We start from the raw sequence: 21,256 nt of genomic DNA, 5'->3' as shown, positions 1-21,256 counted from the left end.
AAGGTTCAGACCTACTCATGAAGAAAACCCTCGGAAGAAACAACAACAAACACAACAAATATATATATTTTTTATATTTATATTATTTATATTTATATGAAATTATTTCAACAAAGCACCTAATGAATGCCCCATATTGGTCATTGTGCTAGATGCTCAAGATACCAAAAAGACTGTCTCCACTTTCAATGAGCTTACTAACCAGTAGAGAGAGCCTTGCAAATAAACAACAAGAATACCAGAGAACTGCTGGAATAATGCTATGTATAAGTACGGAGTGCAGAAGAAGAAGCAACTTTCAAACAGGGGATGGAGACTGATAGAGAAGATTTTATAGAAAAGGAAGTGACTTTTGAGGGAGTTTGTAAAGATTAGGACACCACACCACCAGGACGCTAGATAAAAGGACATTCCCAACAAAAAGACCAGTATGTGAACATAAAGATGTGAAAGGCCCACTGGGCATGAGAAATGGTAAGAAGTTCAAAGAAGGCTGGAAGACAGAGCTGGGGTGGAGGAAGGAAGAAGGGGCAGAACCGCAGCCATGTTAAAAAGTTTGGGGGGGGTGGTGCCTGGGTGGCTCAGTGGGTTAAAGCTTGTGCCTTCAGCTCAGGTTATGATCTCAGGGTCCTGGGATCGAGCCCCACATCGGGCTCTCTGCTCGGCAGGGAGCCTGCTTCTCCCCCACCCACCCCTACCGGCCTCTCTGCCTACTCATGATCTCTGTCAAATAAATAAATAAAATCTTTAAAAAAAAATGTTTGGGTGGAGCCAAATTCACCCCCTCCGTGACTACAGAGTCTTACAGACTGGCCAATAGCATTACATAATGTTTAGTAAGCTGCACGGATTCATAATGTTTCCATGAATAGTCAACATGGCTTTTCATTATCATCTTCAATACTCACCACGGTGACTTAAACCACCTAGCTTACACGTACACATCTAACACTGGGCTGTGTATTTGGGGGGCAAGTGTGTGTCTGTACCACAGGAAGTAAACAACAGAGCAATCAGGAGCTCCTGCTCAGTTTACCACTTTTTAAAACTTTTTTTTCCACACTTCTTAGAATCTACAATACACAATGGCATAAAGAAATTTGAGTTGCAGCTTAGAATAATAAGGGTTTAAAGACTGTTTGTACCATATTTCAGAAAAGACTCCAAGTGGACTTCAGAAGGACTATCTGTGGATGTCAATTACCATAAATTCTCAAACTCCCATTTCCATATATAATGGAGCTATAAATTTCTTTAATACTAAGTTTCCAAAATTACTAGGTGCTATAAACTTGCCAACTCTACCAAGATGTTCTTTCAAAGTGACATGACATTTCTGAGCAACTCAGAAATCACTATGAGGCTTTTTTTTTTTTTTTAATTAACTCGGCTAAACCCACAAACGCCACGTCCTTTATAGGAATTTAAGAATGACACAAAAACCATTAAAATTTCCTAATCACTACATTCTTTACCTCCTACATACAAGTGGACATATTGACTTTAAAAAGTCAACAGATTGAGAGTGACACTGCATTAAAGAACAAAAACCTACAAAAACCTTACGTGTTAATTATCGGTCCTTGTTGTCTAAACTCCAGAACCAGGCCCTGAAGCTTCCACATTCCTGGAGACTCAGTGCAGATGCCATGTTGGGGAATATGGAATGCCTTACCAAATACGCATTCTCTCAATAACTTCCCCGAGTAATTAACGCCAGCATATGCTACGCTCACTGTTTACCTGTTTCTGTAGAAATCACTTAAACCTCTTTCTCCCCAGCTGCTAACTGGCTAATCTTACACTTGACTGCCCTCCACCAATATTTGTGAATGGCCATAGCTGAGCTGATAACCACAGCAGTAATAAGGAACTTCAAACACTCTGACAACTACAAGATAGTCATGGCTTCCGCCATTAACACGCAACCAAAATTCATCCTCTAACAATCCTACACTGACACCATTATTTTTTCTCAGATGACTAATTTTTAAATATAAAATCCACTTCAATTATGGAGAGCAAATTGAATCAAAGGAACAAACGCAAACGTGTCCTGTGTTCTAAAGCTTGGTATGATGATACCTAAGACAACTGCCAAAGTATGTATTACCTCAAAAATAAGTAAGCAAAGAGAAGAATGCTGCCTTTAACCTGCTCTCTTTCTGGGGAAGTCAAATAAGAAACCTCTTACTAGGTAGAAGAGTTAATATGCTGCCTCCTTCCAGGACTGAATGTTCTCCTTCCCTCATTTATAAACCTACAAAGGTGGAGGTGGGGGAGAGCAGGAGACAGAGCAGAGCTAAGTTTCCCTCAAAATGCCTGAAGCATCATTTTCCAAAGCTGAGAGCATTGTTACCACCTAGGGCCAACTGCCTGGCTGCCAATGCAGTCCCAAACGACCATAAATAAAGCCTTAATTATATTAATTAGAGCAATTGCTTCCTGCTGACCATCTCATTATTTGGGGGCCCCCGACTCAGCCCTGGAGCCAGTACCCTCCTTGGCTCACCCCATCCCAGACATCTCACTTCCCCACTGCTTATAGCCCTGCTCCTAATTATGCTTCAGCGTGTCCTTGACCCATTTCCTCTCCAAGACCCCTCTCGCTATGACAACAGAGGTCTACTACCATTATCTAGCGTTGACAGAGCATGGGTAGATGATGTCCATGCCAGGACTCTAGAAAATGACCTATGATTAGAGACTGGTCGACCACCTGATTTCTCATGGAATTTCCCCAGCTACTGATATGCAAAGTGTTATTTTAACAGCTGTTTAGATATTCTAATTACCCAAACATGTAAACACTGTGTAAACTGTTAAGACACTCTCTATATTGCCCATATGCCTGCCATCGCAGACAGTGGGTGACTCTCACTGTCAAAAGAAAACATGTAACAATTTGACCAGAAGTGTTATCAAGAAACAGTATCGTCAAGATGGCAGCTGAGGTATTTTTAACAACGCCAAAGTGCTGTGGTTACTCCTACGGGTCCTGTTATGTCCTGAACTTACAGTTAACGGATACTGGTTCCTGGAGTTGTCGTCAAAAGCCTGGCAGGGGAAGGGACGCTGCATCTCCATTAGCAGTGGTTTCTCAAAATCACTGCACACAGGGCCACGCTAACCGCCAACCCCGTTACCAGCTCTTCAACAGATCCCCACAGCTCACCCCAGAGATTCTGATTCGACAGATGTGGGGAAGGGCCCAAGAATCTCGTAGACATGCCTACTTCTCTTAAACTCTGCAGGACGTTCTTATGTGCCATCAGGTTGAAAAACACCAGCGTAGCACCCTCCCCACCCCTGCTGAGACACTATTTTCAGTGGCCCCCTTGTTGGTGAAAATGGTTGGCAATGCCTGAGAAACCATAATTACTGATGGAAGGATGTCATTTCTCTCAGCTATCTTTAGTCAGAAAAAAAATGTGCAAATCACTAAGATCCAGCCCTCTCATTTTACAAATGAGAACTCTTGATTTTGCCCTTGAAACCTAGTTCTCCCCCACTCCTCCTACCAGCCTTCCTGACATCTATAAATGGATCAAACACACTCATTAGTTTAAAAAAAACGGTGGGGGGGTGGAAATCAGCAAACTTGGGAATCATCCTTAATCATCACGTCCACAAGAGGCCTTCCCTGACTCATCTCTTGGTTTTGGTTATATGTAGCCGAAAGCTCAACTCAACTCACGTAACAAGAAGTTATGAACAAGTCTGCAGGCAGGTGCTAAGCAGGCTTATTGCTATCAATGTTCAGATGCAATTTTCCAGGCCTCTCCGGATAGCCCAGCTCGTTTTCGTCATCACTGTGGTAGTGAAATAACTATAACTACATTTCAGGTTTTAAATCTACATGTGACAGCCAGGAGAAAACTTTCTTAGGACCCCCAAGAAAATTTCTCTCCTCTTGCGTTGGCACAAACTGTCACATTCCCTGGGACCACAGACGCCCCAGGCACAAACTCATCACGTGGCTTGGGCCTGTACCCTGGACAATGGATGGCATTTCTCACCTTGGGGCTGGGGCTGGGGCCAGCTTTCCCGTAGATTCTAGACTGACTGGCAGAGGAAGCGTTAACTAGAAAAATATAAGATTTTTTAAAACAGTAAAGAGACCTAGAGAATCTACCTACTGCACAACCCAACCTAGAGTAAGTTTTCTCTTACTCTCTCATAGCACCACATTCTTTTCCTTCACAGCCCTTTTTACAATTTGAAATTGGATACCTGTGGATATGCAGGTAACATTTCCGTAGTAGTTACCACATGGCACTGTTCTGCATGCTTTGAATGAATTCACTTAATCCTCACAACAATGCTCTCATCCCCATATTGCATATGAGGGGTTCAAGGTAAAGAGAGGTGCGAGAACTTGCCCAGGACCATGGAGCCCAGCCACAGTGGAGCTTTGGGTCCCTGAGATCTGACTACAGAGCCCAAGCACTTGGCAATTACATTATGTAGTTTTTACTTAGTTTTGCCTCGCTTCTCCACAAAACTCTAAGATCAATGAAGCAGAGAATGCACCTGTTTTACAAACCACTCCAGCGTGGTGTCTAGTACAATACCAGGCATACAGGAAACATTCCATTCCTAGTAACTAAACAAATGAATAGACGGTTGAAGGAATAACTGAATGAATGAGTGAATGAATGAATGAGGTAATGAACAAGGGAACAACTAGAAAAACCAAGACCCAGATTAACACTGCACATATTATATGACTACTTATGGAAGACTGGGATCCAGAGCTTCAACTTCCTGTGTCGGGTCTGGCTTCTCCAGCTGAAGGCCTGTTATCTCTGTGTCACCTGATCACACCTGCATCATCAATAATAAATGGGACTTTTCTCCTTTGCAAATGAAAAATTGAGCAGGAGTTAGTCACTTCTTTTGAGATACATTATACATGAACATGTTCAAAAGAGAGAACAATATAAGGATGGGATTTTCCTGCATTTTCGCTAACTGAAATAGAAAAACGTTTCCTTCATTGAGAAGAATCAAAATGGAAAATATGTGCAAAGCCCTTTGCAGTAGCAGGTACTGAGGAAATTTCATGAACATTTTTTTAAATCAACAATTTTTAGTAAACTCATCGGTTTAAAGTCTCCCCTTGATTTATGGAGATCTAAGTATACATAAAGTGTTGCTGTAATTCTCTTCCACGGTGGCAGCACAACATTTAAAAGTAAATCATCTGGAAAATGTAAGCAGCTAAGAAAAAAATCACCGGGCATACATATGTCAGTTCCCACCATCAACGTCCAGAATTAATTCTGCTCTCCCAAGAGAAATCAGAGCAATATCATAGCAAACAAGGTTTCCGGAGAAACTATTAACTGGTATAATCACATGCACACAAAAGCTGTCAACCTGACTGGTTCCTAGGTAAATGGGTTAATGTATTATGACTCAAATCCAGTACTAACAAATATCAACTCCCATTCCCAGTATGTACAGTACAGCTTTTCTCCCCCGACAGAAGTGACGGGACAGATTGTTCTCCAGGCCAGGAGAAAAGAAAACCACCTCTGTAAATGGGCAAACATGTTGGGAAACGATATTTACCTTTTGCCTTAATAAGCAGCTACATTTACTGTTTCAAATAATGTGCAATTAGCAATGTCCATGTCTTACAATGAACATACTAATGGAAAGCAGGTTTTTAAAGGTCATTCCAATCCAATTTTAAAGGTCATTCAATTATTCCAATTGAATAAAGGACAACGACCAACTCCAAAAGCTCACTTAGAAAACACACAGCTTCACCAATGGAGCAAAAGTTGAAGAAAATCTGGAGAGAAGTAATGCTCAAAGAAAGGCATGATGGAAGATAAGGAAGGAGTGAGGAGGAAATGCCCCTTCTGAGGAAGAGGCCGAGTGCCTATATTTATAAAAGCTCATGACTGCGGCACTTTTTAATTTTTCCTGGAAAAATAAAGCCATCTTTCCTTGTGTTGTTCCCTTTAAAGTAGAACCCCGGTGCAGAACAGGAATATCGTCCTACTGGTAGCTTCGTTCGTGCCCCAGGGGCCACTGAAAACTACAATCAACCTAAGTGTCCTTATTATAAACATTACACAAAATGAATACCAGGTAATTACTTCCTCACAAGGGCACGCTGTTTAAGCAAATAAAGAAATCCAGAATACCATCCTACATCTTATTATCTATCGGTCTATAGTTCACTATGGATGTTGGCCCTGGTGTTTTCCTTTTTCATCCCTGGCCACACCCTGGTGATCTCCTCTCCAGCCCCTCATTTCCCTTTTTGATTAAAATAAAAAGTTCTGAATACCTTTTAGGCCTTCCCCGCCCTTTCTAGAATCAGGCTTAAAAATCAGGGCCTTGGAAATTGGTTAGATTTGGGAGTAAAAACTTACAGAAGCCATCCAAAGCATTGTGTAACTAAATAGTTTACTGGATGAGATCATACTTGCACCGAGAAGCCTAAATAACTGAACTGGACTGAAAATGAAGGATAATCCAATTACTGCAAGGATACTTTCACAATACCACTCCCTGATCACCTTCCAGATGCCCAAAGGCTCGACTCATGTCATTCAGAGAAAAGGCCATGAAGACGCCTGTTCTCCTGTTGGCAGCTTCAGTAAATTTCCCATGTTTTGGTAGAGAAAAAAAGCAGACCAACTTAAATTAGTCTAGAAATCTTTTCTTTTATTTTCTTTTCCAGAAATTACACAATATATATATATATTTTTTTTAAATGCCCTCTTGGGGTGCCTGGGTGGCTCAGTGGGTTAAAGCCTCTGCCTTCAGCTCAGGTCATGATCTCAGGGTCCTGGGATCGAGCCCCACATCAGGTTCTCTGCTTCCCCCCTCTCTCTGCATGCCTCTCTGCCTACTTGTGATTTCTGTCAAATAAATAAATAAAATATTTTTAAAATATGCCTTCTTTATAACCCCACTTAATATTATAAGCAGGATGATGTCTCTAAAATTATAAATATTCATAACAAAAAATAAAACTGAGCAAACAATACAATTAACTCTTGCTAAAGTTAACAACTAAAGGTGACAAATCTGGGAACACGCGCACATCCCGGCAAACAGATTTCAGTCTCTTGCCAGCAGATTTAAATTCCTTGAGGGCAGGTACTGATTCTTAATTTCAATCTGTTGCAATGAATCTCTATTACAGAACTAGGTCCCAGGTGTACAACCATGAGCAGACAAGAGCTCTCTCCCTATGAAGTTTATCTAATATTCTAGAAATAGTGGGTGACATTCCCCTAGAATTTTTTAAAAATTAATTTTAGGGGTGCCTGGCTGGCTCGGTTGGTAAATCATGTAACTCTTGATCTCAGAGTCATGAGCTCATGCCCCACGTTGGGTGTGGAGCCTACTTAAAAAATAATAATAATAATTTTAAATGTACTCGTGTCAGAAGGAAAACAGGGAAGGCTGAGATAGGAGTGAAAAACTGGGCTACCTGTCTACTTTAGATAGAGAGTCACCAGAGGCCAATCTGTGTAAGCAACATTTGTGATTTAGGCAAAGAACTGAGACCTGAGAAGAAGCCAATCTAGCAAGCATGGGGCCCACACATGCAAAGGTTCTGAAGTGACCCCGGAGCTGGGCTTAAGGACAGCTGAAGTGTACAGCAAGGACTGGAGAGCAGCAGCAGTCCAAGCTGGACAGACCAACCCAACTGTAAGGGGAAATTTACATATTATTCAGAGTGCAAAGGGAACCTGGTCTGGTTTGTGTTTTATAAGCACACTCCTGGGGTTCCACGGAAGAAGGGTCTGACAGGAGGGCAAGAGCAGAGCAGGGAGAACAGCTGAGAGGAGAAAAGTGTCCCAGCAAGAGATCACAGGGGTTTTACCAGCATGGTGGCAGGTGTGGCGGAGAGTTGTGACATGTTAAAACTAAGTTTTGGAGGCTGAAGCAACAGGCCATCCCTCCAGGACTGTAACTGGGGAGTGAAAAGTAGCACTCCAATATAATTTCTTGGTTTACCAGCATTAGTAACTACATCTATAACTGCAGGTATCAAGGAAGCATTTAGAAACTAAAAAAAAAGCTTGAGTTCAGAGAAAAGAGCTAGGCTACCTTGATAAATGTGGGGGCCATCAGTAAAAATTTACAAAGTGGGTTTTAGAAAATGCATGGGGTTTGGAATCCCAGATCCGCTCCTTGATAGCTTGTGTCCTTAGGAAAATGATGGGCTTCATTTTCTCACCTGTAAAACGGGGATTTAAAAAAGCCATTTTTAAAAATATTATCTAGAGCAGAAGTCAGCAAACTTAGTGAAGGGACAAATAATAAAGACTTTAATCTTGGTGGCCATAGAGTGTCTGCCCAAAATACTCAAGACTGCCATGGAGCAGGAAACCGGCCACAGACAGTATGTAAACAGGGGAGTAGAGCTGGTTAAAATGAAACTGTATTTTAAAAATAAAGGTCAGAGTTTGCCAGCTGCTGGTTTAGAGCAGTAGTTGTCCAAGGTAATCCTGGACCAGGAGTATCAACATCACCTGGGAACCTGTCACAGACACAAATTCTGGACATCACCCGAGACTTTCACAACCAGCAGCTCTGGGGGTGGAGTCCAGGGATCGGTCATTATTACAAACTTTCCAGGTGATGCATGTTAAAGTTTGAGAATCACATAGGCAAGAAAATAAATGAATACATAGTGATTAGAACTAGTATCATTATTATTATTACTATTATAACTGGCTCCTAGAAGTTTAGAGTATAATTCCCAAAGACAGAAGCAAATGCTGGATTTTTATGGTATATCAAGCAAAAGAGAGACAAACTGTTAGAATCTAAGGTAGGCTTAGGTAAGACTACTTGAGAAATTAAAGATTGTTTTTTATACTCTTTATTCTAAAGAACTATATTTTCTCATATACTAATTAAGACATATTTTATTTAGTCTTGTTCACAATCCACTAGTCAAAACATATAATACAATCTCAAATATATATATCTCCAATCTAACTTCTAAGAGAAATAGTTTTAGGGGCACCTGGGTGGATCAGTCATTAAGTGTCTGCCTCCAGCTCTGGTCGTGACCTCCAGGTCCTGGGATCAAGCCCTATGTTGGGCTCCCTGCCAGCAGGGAGTCTGCTTCTCCCTCTGCCACCCACACTCCCGCTCATGCTTGTGTGCTCTCTCTCTTCTCTCCCTCTCAAATAAATAAAGTCTTTTTTAAGAAATTAAAGAAAAAAAAAAGAGAAACAGGTTTAGTGCCAATTAACTAACTCCCAGATCCCTAACAGCATATTATTCTCTGTTGCTATGACTAGTCTCTATTGCTATTACTAACACACTGTACTTATACAAGCACAGAATTAGCAAAGTTGTCAAATGTCATTTATTATTTTAACAGAATAATCTGACCTCTGGAAAAGGTTTAGAATTAATGGGGAAGTTAAAATATAAAGGGTGGTGCCAAGAAACAGAATGTAATACCATCCATTTTTACATTGTTTTTAATATTGGGATTAGAAACCAGAGATCTGCCTATTGAACATGCCTCAAATTAGATGAAAGAATTACAGATGAGCAGTGCCTGGCTGGCTCGGTTGGTAGAGCATGTGACTCTTGATCTTGGGGTTGTAAGTTTGAGCCCCATGTTGGGTCTAGGTTACTTAAAAAATAAACTTAAAAAAAAAAAAGGAATTATGGATGAACATAGAGGAGTCATGCCCACCATTACTATTAGGCTATGTTCATGTCAACAGACCTTTGCAAAATTCCATATGAAAACTAAAATAAAATCAGTACACAAGCTTCATAGCTTTGGAGGAAGCCAACAGGAAAGGGAAAGGACCAGACAACAGATCATCTCTCGGAAAAGGGAAAACAAGCTTCCACAACTGGAAAACAATTCAATCAAGCAGACAGCACGCAATATTTGAAGAGCTAGGCAACAGGCACTGGCTGGTCTTCACAGTGAGCAGTCAGCACAGAGTGAAAAGATATCCCGACAGGCACAGAGCATGCTCTCGGGGACCTAATGGGAAGAGAGATTTAGAAAACCAGCCAGGAAGGCCATCAGCTTAATTTTAGGTAAACTCACAAAAATCTCTCAGGCTGCCCAGCTAATGAGAATGAAGTGCCTGAAACCAGGGCAAGAGGTTAACTGAAAAAGCCAGGAGCCATCAAGGGCCTGAAAACAAATTTGCCTGTTGGCTTGTAAAAGGCCTAGATCATAAATGTATTTGTCCACATTATATAACCTGCTCCTGGAAATGTTTATGAAGGTACAATGGTAAGATGCAAAAGAATGCCTGATTTGCCCAGAAGTACAGTTTGACTTAGAAACTAAAACTGAGGCTGCCTGGGTGGCTCAGTGGGTTAAAGCCTCTGCCTTCAGCTCAGGTCATGATCCCAGGGTCCTGGGATCGAGTCCCACATCGGGATCCCTGCTCTGCGGGGAGCCTGCTTCCTCCTCTCTCTCTCTGCCTGCCTCTCTGCCTACTTATGATCTCTCTCTCTGTCAAATAAATAAATAAAGTCTAAAAAAAAAAAAAAGAAAGAAAAAAGAAACTAAAACTGATAATGAACTCCTCCAAAGTGACATTGATAGTACAAAGTTCCATGGTTCTAACATTGAGAATTTTAGAAATTCATGTAAAAATTCACAGCAGTGTCAAAGTGGAAACTATTGAACTAGTTAAGGGCAGCCACAGCGTAAAAGAACTAGAGCAGCAAATTTAGGCTTCTATATTTAGCCGGGAAAATCCCATTACTTGGAGATCCTCTTTCCAACCCAACCTCTTACAAGAAATAAAACTTGGAAGAGATCAGAAATTTAAAAAATAGTAACTCCCATATCTTCTTGGTGGGCCACAGATACCAGTGTTAAGATGATCTGAAATTAAACCAAACAAAATTTTAATCCCACATTTTTTCCCTTTCTATCGTGTGATTATAGATGATCAGGGATCCATTAAATAACATCTAAAAGTTTAAACCCAGAGTTTTCCAAACTTACGGATTGTTCAGTATCTTTTCAAAGGTAACTGAAGAAGCAGATATTGTTATTTCACTTAGTCTACTTAAATACGTTCACAAAAATCTAAATATAAACTTCATATGCTTATAGCATTAGTTTTTAAACAACTCTTAAGACAAAATCAATTTACAAAATAGCCACAAACACAAGTATAAAACCAGTACTATTTATACTAACAACCTAAATTCAATGTAATAAAAGATGTTATTTTCCCAAACAACAGGACTATGACACATAATGGGAACAGCATGCCAGTGTCACTATGGTCCTTCTGATTTTTTTTTCTAAACCACTTTTTTCTACTTGAACTCCTACAAAAGCATACATAAGCCCATCAAGTCATTGGGCTTTATTTTGACATCAAATTTTACATTTTCTTGGGGCATCTGGGTGACTCAGTCGTTTAAGCATCTGCCTTTGGCTCAGGTCGTGATCCCAGTATCTTGGGATGGACACATCGAAATCCCTGCTCAGCAGAAAGCTGGCCTCTCCCTTTGCCTGACGCTCTCCCTGCTTGCGCTCACTCTCTCTCTCTCTGACAAATAAATAAATAAAACCTTTAATTAAAAAAAAAAAAAGCATCTGTCTTTGGCTCAGGTCAGGATCTCAGGGTCCCAGGATGGAGCCCCGAGTCCAGCTCTCTGCTCAGCACAGACTCTGCTTCTCCCTCTACCCCTCCCCCGCACTGGTGTTTTTCCTCTCCACCCAAATAAATAAATAAAATCTTTTTTAAAAATTTACATATTCTTTTGTCTTTAACTTAAGGTAATTATGATAGGACAACTTGGTTCCAGTACTTCTTACTTGATCGTATATATTTTATAATGATGGTAAGTGTACTATTTTTATATCTTATAATTTTATACTTTATACAATATAATTGTATAGTTTCATCTTATAATAAATAGTTTAATAGTTTATACTTCATACTTTCTAGTACTTTATAGTGTTTATATACTTTATATATACTTGATATAATGCATAGTTGTACCTGTTCTTAAATACACTTCCTAAAGCCTTATATTCTTTTCCAAACTTATTCTAAATTTTTATTCTAAACTGTACTTACAGAGGGTACAGAGAGACTGTCAGAGTTTACTTCCCTGCCTTCCTAAGGGCACTACATAAGATACACCAGAGTTCAACTTCCCCAGCCTAAGATATCATGTAGACCTTTTACTTCTCATTGAAACAAATATACAAAAATATATTTGTTATAATAAATATACATATATAGGTATAACTATATCCAAGCATGCATGAAACACTATTATTTTACAAATTTAATGAGCATATTTAACTATGGATATTTTTAATACAAACATGGGGAAAAGTAGACAAATACTGCATAATCTCATTCACATATGGGACCTAAAAAGTCAAACTCATAAATGCACAGAGTAGAATTGCGGTTTCCAGGAGCTGGGAGATGGCAGAAATGGAAAGATGTTGGTCGAACGGTACCAACCGTCAGTTATGCAGGATGACTAAGTTCTGAAGATCTAATGAGCAGACAGCCCGGTGACTGTCATTAATAAAATACTACATTGTATACTTGAAATTTGCTAAGAGTAGATTTTAAGTTTTCTCCACACACACACAAAAGATAGCCATGGGAGCAATAATTATTCAGAACGGTCATCATCTTATTCACCAAAATGTCAACTCTATTTCTTTTTGTCTGATTTTTTGTTTTTAAGATTTATTTATTTTAGAGGATACAGAGTGCAAGTGGTAGGGAGGGGCAGAGGAGAGGGAGAAAGAGAATCCCAAGCAGACCCATAGCCGAACACAGAGTTCAAAGCAGTGCTGAAGCCCAGGACCCTGAGATCGTGACCTGAGCTGAAATCAAGAGTCAGACGTCCAACCAACTAAACCGCCCAGGCACCCCTGCTTGATTTTCTTAATAGCCAGTGTACCAAACATGCAGTATGCTGTTATTTCTCTGGATGCAAATAAATAAATCTTTATTTTTTGCAAAATCTTATCATAACCTCACATTGCGACATACTCTTAAGAAACTGTTTATTCCATCTGCAAAACTTAAAACTTTAGCTTGAAAGGTAAAGTTTTCTTTCAACATATGGATAGTCCTAGGATGACCATCAGAATAACGTCTATCTAGGGAAGATGTGCAAAGCCATTTAGCTAGAAATTGAAGATTTTCTTTAAAAATCTTCTGTAGTCAGATATGACTCCTCCTCACACTCACCTCTAAGTCTGAGAACTGCAAAAATAACTAAGGGGATAGAAGTGGTCATATAACCCAACAAATGAATAAATCATTGAGGGCAATGGATCTCGATTTGTGGTCCTCAGACCAGTAGACTGAGCATCATCATTGGGGGAGCTTGTTAACATTAGAAATGGGGGGGGTAGTCATGTGTTTTAACAAGCAGGTAATTCTGATACATACTCAAGTTTCAGAACCAGAACTCTGGCTTTATGATAAACAAGCCCAGATAACTGAACAGTCTCAGTCTTCACTATAACTAACACTGCCTCACAATTGGGAGGCTCTGGGCACACATTTTTTTACCTTTCCCCCAGATATCAAGGTCAAGATTCTACCATGGTGTAGAGTCAAGGCAAATCAACCTCCAACTCAAATCGGGACAGGGGGGTTTGAGGGACGACAAAAAAGCAACTATAGCAAACATGAAGGGAGAGATCTGTCTAGAATGGCACAGACTATTCCGGAAGCAGAAAGAGAAACATGAAAACTTTCAGATTTCCATTTCTTTAGTTTCCTGACTAGTATAGCCCCATTAGCAATGAGTAAGAACTTCTGAGAAACGATCCCTTTTGAAAGCTATCAACAGAACTAAATTGAAAATTGGTTACCTGAATAAAGCTCAGAAAATACTAAATATTTTAAGAGGAACAAAAAACATTACAAATTTAGAGAATTTTGAGCTCAAATAAACTGGTGTCAAGTTCATCTTTAAGAATTTTAAGAACACAATTTATAAAATCTCTTTGAAATTACATTCTTGCAAGCATCAATACATAAACAAAATCAGCAAAAATCATAGTAATCATGTTTTTGTTTTTTAAATGATTGCTCATTCTGTAATTTTGAAATATAATTTTTATGCAGTCTCATGCAAATAATAATTAACACCTTTAATCTCTAACAATATTTGTAAACACTAACAACTCTTGCTTTTTTTTCATATGGTAAAATAGACATAACTTGGAATAATTTCTGCTTTTCATTTGGGAAATTGAGATAATGCTATACAGTCTCTTTCTGAAAGTAGATAAAGATAAAAATTTGAAAAATATAAGTGACCTACCCTAGATCTTAGATAGAGAATCAGATATTCTTGGTTCCTCAACCAGTTTGAAGTCTATAATTCAATTTATGCCAGTGGTTTTTTTTTTTTTAATTATGTACAGTTAAGTACTTTTACTAATTCAAATATCCAAGTTTAGCTGAAATGTACTAAGCCTGACATTCCTCCTGTGCAGGACCACACGGGCTTGAATAAATGGGAACCACTCCACACAGGCATATATTTGATCTGGAAATGGTTCGTTTGCTCCTGACCCCCATCTCTCTTTGCACCTGGGACAAACAGCTCCTCATTAGGCCATTCTGGCTGAGAGCTCCTTTAGGCCCACATGCTTAAGTTGACTCTGACCCACCCAGAGGAGACGGGAATCCAGAGGGCACATCACCATGGCAACTCCCCACAACAGACCCAAGCCACTAGCACAGTGCTCTTAGAGGCTACCTGCAGATCCACCCACCAAAAGAGATGAGCAGGTACTCTGCAAAACCTTATCATTTCTTATGTGGAAACTAGCCATCTCAGTGGCTAGGTATGAACACAAACTTTTCCATTTAGCTGTGGTCACCGCATTTCCTGGTTTGCCCTACACGGTCTGGATTTATCCTTGTTATGTCTGTGTAATTAGCGGTGCCCCTGTTCTCAATAAAAATTGCCCTAGATTAGAGGCGCCTGGGTGGCTGGCTCAGTCAGTTAAGCCTCTGACTCTTGATTCTGGTCGTGATCTCAGGGTCCCGAAATCAAGCACCAGGTTGGGCTCCACTCTCAGTGGAGAGCCTGCTTAAATTTTCTCTCTCTCCTCCCTCACACGTACTCTTTCTCTCTCTCTCAAATAAATAAATCTTTAAAAAAGATCATCCTAGATGATTCATTGAACAATTCATTAAACATCCTAGATTCATTAAACAATGAATTATATGGCCGTCCTACACAAAGGCCCATTTCAGCAAAGGGACAGACATGAGAGACAAACCAGAGGCAAAGTTATTCATGGATGTTTGCCGGCCTACTCCTCTAGGCTACTTTCCATACTTTATTCAGTGACTGGAGACGCTTTTAACAATGATCTTAAAGTCCAACTAAATAATTCTCAGGGACAAAGCAGACAGTAGGTCTTTTTCCTTCTGATTTCAAAGGTGCCTAGAACCATCCAGAGCCTGCTCTGGGGGTATGAAGCATACCCCTAGATGGTAACAATGTGAGGAATCCATCCCTTTAACCAGTTCAGCTGTAGAAACATCACTTTTGAGAATATTACTTATAAATTCTTCCCCCAAAATGGCCCTATGCCTACTATGAGAGCCATACTAAGTGAATCCAGATGCCCAAACGGAAAAGTGGCAAAAAGCAACAGAGCCTGATGATTGCACTCGTCCTTTCAACAAATATTTATGAAAAACAACATGGCAGCCTTTACATCTCTGAAGCCAAACCTCAGATGTGTTTTGTTTGGTCCAGATAGGAATCTCAAATGTTTAAAATATTTGCTAATACTTTAAAATATGGAGTCATACAAAAAATCCAGACTTCCACTCTTAGGAAACCAGAAGCTCTGACAACACCAGACTTCTATCTTGTTAACGCAATTTGCAACTGCTGCTGAGTAACTCCCTAAGAAATGAGCATCACCTCTGATGATGAGCATCACCTCACTCAACCAGATCCCATGCATTTGAGTTTGTAACCCTGCTATATGGCTGGAGATAATCCTTCATGGAACAACATCTGGCCTTTCAATTTAAGGATCCTCTACCAGGGATTCTCTAGGTTCAGAGTAAACTGGAATCCATATCTTTAGACCAAAGACTCAACAGGGAAATGACAATAAACAGGAAAAGTTAGGGTTTTTTTTCTCTTTTATCAAACGGGCATATGGTTGCCAGTGTTCCTACAGGATCAAAAGGAAGAAATGAGCCTAAGCCTGTTGTTATTTGTAAAATAATAGCACATTCAGCCTCAAACACCTAAATACATAATTAAGGTAAAGAAAAGGGGGAGGGCATGTTTTTAATTGATCCTCTAACAACAAATCTGGGAAGGACTCAACAGCCACTGTCAAGAATTCTAAGTGCTTCCACCCTAAAGAAACTTTGACCATCAATGACATTAGCCATGATGTATCAGATCTGAAGAAAATAACTTTAACATAAGCTACCCAAAATCATAAAACATTCCTTACAGTCCTGGGAAAATGCAATTTCTTCCTCCTTACAGAGAGAACAAAACAAAACAAAAAAAAATCTTAATACAACAAAATTAGTGATAATTTTCAGATATAAAGAACATACTGCACTCCCATTTCAACAGAGGTAAAAGCTAAAAATAAGCTTTGAACAAATAAGCACAAAGTGAAATGCATTTTAATCATGGATTTAAATGTTGAGATCATTTGTAAAAAGATATTTTACCGGCGGTCATATAAGTTAAAACTGTTCTCTTCATACTGGGAGTTCTGAATGTTAAGGTATTAGTCTAGCTTACAAAATAATTGATGAAATCTAAGACAATGAGCTTTTATTTTCTTCAATTCAGCTACAGGCCTTTTGTGAAAAACTCTTTCAAGGACAGATACTAAAATAATGAATTAAGAAAAAAAGCCTAGGGGCGCCTGGGTGGCTCAGTGGGTTAAAGCCTCTGCCTTCGGCTCAGGTCATGATCCCAGTGTCCTGGGATCGAGCCCTGCCCCGCATCGGGCTCTCCGCTCCGCGGGGAGCCTGCTTCCTCCTCTCTCCCTCTGCCTGCCTCTCTCTGCCTACTTGTTATCTCTGTCAAATGAATAAATAAAATCTTTAAAAAAGAAAAAAAGAAAAAAGAAAAAAAGCCTATTTGCAGGATGTTTTTCTGCCTTTACTATTAATTTCCCAGCTACCCAAGGAACAGCCACATGTTGCAACTGAGACTTGGTTTACGTATAGAGAACATTACTTTTCTGAAGAATCTAAAGCACTTTGCAAACATTAAAGAGCTGTTTTTAGAATAGCACTTCAGGGGCTTAGCACATGATAAAAACTCCTTACACTTTTATTTTAAAACGAGTTTTCAAAGACTTAATCACTGTTACAAAGTTTTGTTTAGATTCCTCCAACCATTGGTAAAGGGGCTTGCCTGTTTTTAAGGAAGTAAAAATGCACTGTTTGGTAACAGACACCTCAATTTAGTAGACTTTGGAGAAATATTAGAAAATAGATCTTAGCCTCTTTTACGACGAAATGGCTTTTTAAATCACCCAAGCTGGTATCTGTCTCCAATTAGTCCGTTTAAAAAAAAAAAAAAACTGTTAAAAAAAAAAGGCAAAACGAAACAAAAAGTTTTCTTTCCACTCAAAATCTAAACGCAGATTCCTACTTGGTGACATCGTTGTCGACTAACTTTTCCCTAAACTCCACTCCCAAATAGCCTCACAGCTCCCAGACACACAGGTGCTGCCGTTACTAGGACTCGACGTTCCACGTGGGTTAAGGTGCAACACTCCACCAAGGCCGAGAGGGAGTGCAGGGCCTCGAGGACCCCAACTCTCCAGTGCCTGGTCTCACGCACACGTACAGACGCAAACCAAGGCCAAGGCCAGGCTTCCCTCCTCCAGGCACACCCCAAACACCGCAGCCCTCCCGAGACGCGCGCTGCTCGCCGCGTCCTCCTGGGGCGCACCAGCTCCTCCACCACCCCGGGACTACTCTTCGCCTCCCTCCCTCTCTCGGGCTCCCGCTGGGCGTCCTGCCACCCCGCCCACCCCCGAACGCTAGCTCCAACACTCCTGGTCCCCCGGACGCCAGGAGTGGACGCTGGAGCGCGCCACGTGGAGGGCGCGCGCTAGCAGCGCGACCACAGTCGGTCAGCCCTTCCTCAGGGGTCCCAGTGCCTCCAGCCCCGCGACTCCTCCCCAGGGCGCCAGACCCTCCCCCGCGCCTCGAGCCGCAGTCTTGCCTGATTGGGGTCTGTGGCTCGGAAAACGTGGCAGGCCATCTGGGATTCGGGGTCGTCGGGCTGCGCCTTGATCAGGTAGGCAAAGTAGGTGAGATCGTGGCTGTTGTGAATGAAGCGCGAGATGTGCTGTGCCTTGTGCTCGAAGATGAACACCGCCGGGTTGGGCTGCGCCGCCGCGGGGCCGACGCCCCCCGCGGCCCCGACGCCGGGTGCCGGGACACAGCGCAGGAAGGGCGCGCTGAGCACCAGGAGCACCTCGCGGGCGGCCGGCGCCCCGCAGCCGCCCGCCTCCGGCTTCTGGCTGCGCCGGCGGATCTCAGCCATGAGCCAGGGCAGCATGGGCAGCGTGGTCCTGCGGTCCAGGCACGACCCCCCCACGTACCAGAGCCGAAACCGTTTGTCGCCCGGCTTCCCGGGGCCCGGCTGCGCAGGGGCGCCCGACTCGGGCTCCAGAGGGTGCGGGAACGGCTCATCCTGAATGCAGCTGGGGGGCTCCATAACTCGCGCCTCACGAAGTCACCGAGGCGGCCGGGTTAGGCGCGCCGCGCCCCCGACTGCCGCGCTGAAGGCGCCGCGGAAACCGTGCCAACTGGCCGCACCCGGCCCCCGCGCCCTCTCTGGCACGGCAAGACCACGAACTCCGCGCTTCAGCGGCCCTGCCCCATGCGGCACTCCCCCCGGCGCGGCTCGCAGGCTCGGGCGGCGGGCACCCCGGGGGCGCCCCGCAGCCGGACTGGCAGGAGAGGGCTTAAATCGTCATCCTCCTTCCTCGCGCTAGCGCCTAGGGGCCGCACTTCTCCCTTCCTGCGCCGCGGACCCCGCGCCGCTGCCCGTCGCCGCCTGCTCCAGCGCTGCAGAGCCGCTGCGGCCGCCGCGCTCGCCCCGGGCTGGCAGACGGAGGCTGGGCGGGGAATGGGCTGTGGGCGGGCGGGGTGACTTGGGGCGGAGCTGACTCCTACCAGGGTGACCGGCTGTCACCTGGAAGGTCGGGGCCGCCGGGCTTCGGCGCGATCAGCCCTACGGAAAGGGCCTGCGAGAACTGTTCCGCTGGAAAACAACAATACCAAAACGTGGCCACGCTGGGCCGCTCCCCCTAGCTGTCGCCGCGGCCCAGCTCGCTGCTCCTCCTCCCAACTGTTCCCGTCCCTCCCTCGCGCCTTCCTTCCTTCCAGGCTGCTACTTTAATCGGGCTGCTACCCCTCCTCCCGCCGCGCGGGCGGAGAGCGTCGCCTCTAAAAGCTTTTCTGTGAAGTCGCCTCTCCGCCTCTTCCTCCGGCCCCTGTCCCAGCCCGCCCCTCCAAGTAGCCCCTGGGGCAGCAGTCCTGCTGCTGGCGCGGGCACTGCCTGGATCTACACCGCCTCTCCCGGGTCGCCGACGTCTCTGTCCCCTCGCGCGTCTCTGCTGCCCCCTGGAGAGGGGACCCCTCTCCGCTGGGCGTGGGGACTTCTTTTTTATGAACAGCATTTGCATGGTTTCAGTTCTTTTCTGAAGACTGCCTAACAATTTCTGAATCTTATTTCCAAATACTACCCAAAAGAATCCTGTTTTATCCATTTTTTGTACCCAGTTCAGAGGCAGGGTAGAGATTTCTCACCTTTTATATATTTCTGAGGTACACAGAAGACATTTTAGGGATAATTTGATCATTCTAACTTAAAGTAGAGAAAGAAGTATTTTTTCTCATTTTAGCAAATTAGATTCTCGTTCTTTTTGCTCTTAGTGAATTATAATGAAGAATTCGATAAGTAAACAAAATAAATGGGAAACACACTGCAAGTTCCCAATTTTCCCCAAAGTACCTACAGGGAGAATGAAAACCCAAACCCCAAAGGTTTCTCACTGTTTTTAGTTTAATGGTATGCTCACTTTCTGTAAAGTCCTGGAGTTATTTTTTTTTATCCTATTTATGTAAGATGATTATGATCAGTTGCCCTTAATTATTCCTATACTGAATTTCTGGGTACACCCTGATGGTTCTCTTGTAAAAAAGCATCTAGGTTCCAAAAGACCTTATTAATTGTTTAGGTTTAGTCACTTGGTTTATAACTACTCCACCTCACCTTTGTGCAAAATGTCTTCAAGAAGCGGTGACAAGTTCTCAGAATGTAGACTGAAACCTTCTAGAACCTTACCAGTAGTTTTCTTCTACAAATTCCCTAGGCCATTTATGGCCATTTCTCTAGGCCACATATGCTGGAACCAAAAAGAGGGGGAGAAAAGAACAAAGAACTGGGGAGAGCTTGAAAATCTTGTGGGTTCTACCAAGTCAACAAGCTTGGGAGCTAGGACTGAATTTGGAGCCCAGCAGACTATTTCCTACTGGTTAAAGAAAATGAAGCAATAAACTTTCACTAATTGACAGAAAAACAGAATTGTCTTTTATCATGTGACATCCTGCCATTGCCTCCTGTTCTAAAAGCCTTAGCCTTTTCTTTGTAACATTTTTGCCATGTTTATCTTACTATGCAGTGAGTATTATTGTCGTCTACCAGTATCTGATCTCTGCATCCTGACACCTGGGAAGATAGCTTAATTTTTGACCTTAAATTTAGGCATGGGTCATAAGACTTGTTTTGGCAGTGAAGTAACTTGGGTCACATCTTAAGTAGAAGCATTAAATTGCCAGTAGTTGTCACTCCAGCCCACTGTTCCTCTCCAGTGGTCATCACGGAAACGTGTCCATAAAGAGGTTGCTTATAATCAAAGCTCAGAAACCTGAGCCAATGCAAGGAGGACAGCTGTCCTGAAGAATCTCCTGGGCCCACAGCACACTGCTTATGAGTGAAAAATAAACTTTCTGGTTCTGTTAAGCCACTGAGATTATGGAGTTGTTTGCTACCCTATTGTTAATCTTATCCTGTCCAATAAAATTATTATACTATAGTATATTTATATAACTTATTTTATTATCATTTATATATTTGGATTTATTACATGCAGGAACTAGATGGTAAGTTATTCTTACCACTATTGCAACACCTGTAGGACCTTACAGATTTGCACGCACATGAAAAGTACTCCATTATATAT

General features: G+C 42.3%; 1 protein-coding gene across 3 annotated transcripts in view; it reads right to left on the bottom strand.

The window, feature by feature from the left end:
* The window catches only part of TBC1D4 (TBC1 domain family member 4), a 186,701-nt gene extending 167,278 nt beyond the window's left edge, over positions 1–19,423 (bottom strand). For 2 of the 3 annotated variants that reach the window (XM_032864248.1, XM_032864249.1), the window contains exon 1: positions 18,226–19,423. In XM_032864248.1, the coding sequence (XP_032720139.1) occupies positions 18,226–18,723 (498 nt within the window). In that variant the 5' untranslated portion in view covers positions 18,724–19,423. The remainder of the gene's footprint in view (positions 1–18,225) is intronic. The other variant, XM_032864250.1, reaches the window with a different exon arrangement.
* Positions 19,424–21,256: the final 1,833 nt, after the last annotated feature.

This window comes from Lontra canadensis, unplaced genomic scaffold, assembly GCF_010015895.1.
Source record: "Lontra canadensis isolate GAN:19392208 unplaced genomic scaffold, GSC_riverotter_1.0 scaffold26, whole genome shotgun sequence".
NCBI lineage: Eukaryota > Metazoa > Chordata > Mammalia > Carnivora > Mustelidae > Lontra > Lontra canadensis.
The sequence above is the reverse complement of the archived record's forward strand: the minus strand, read 5'-3'. Positions and strand labels throughout refer to the sequence as shown.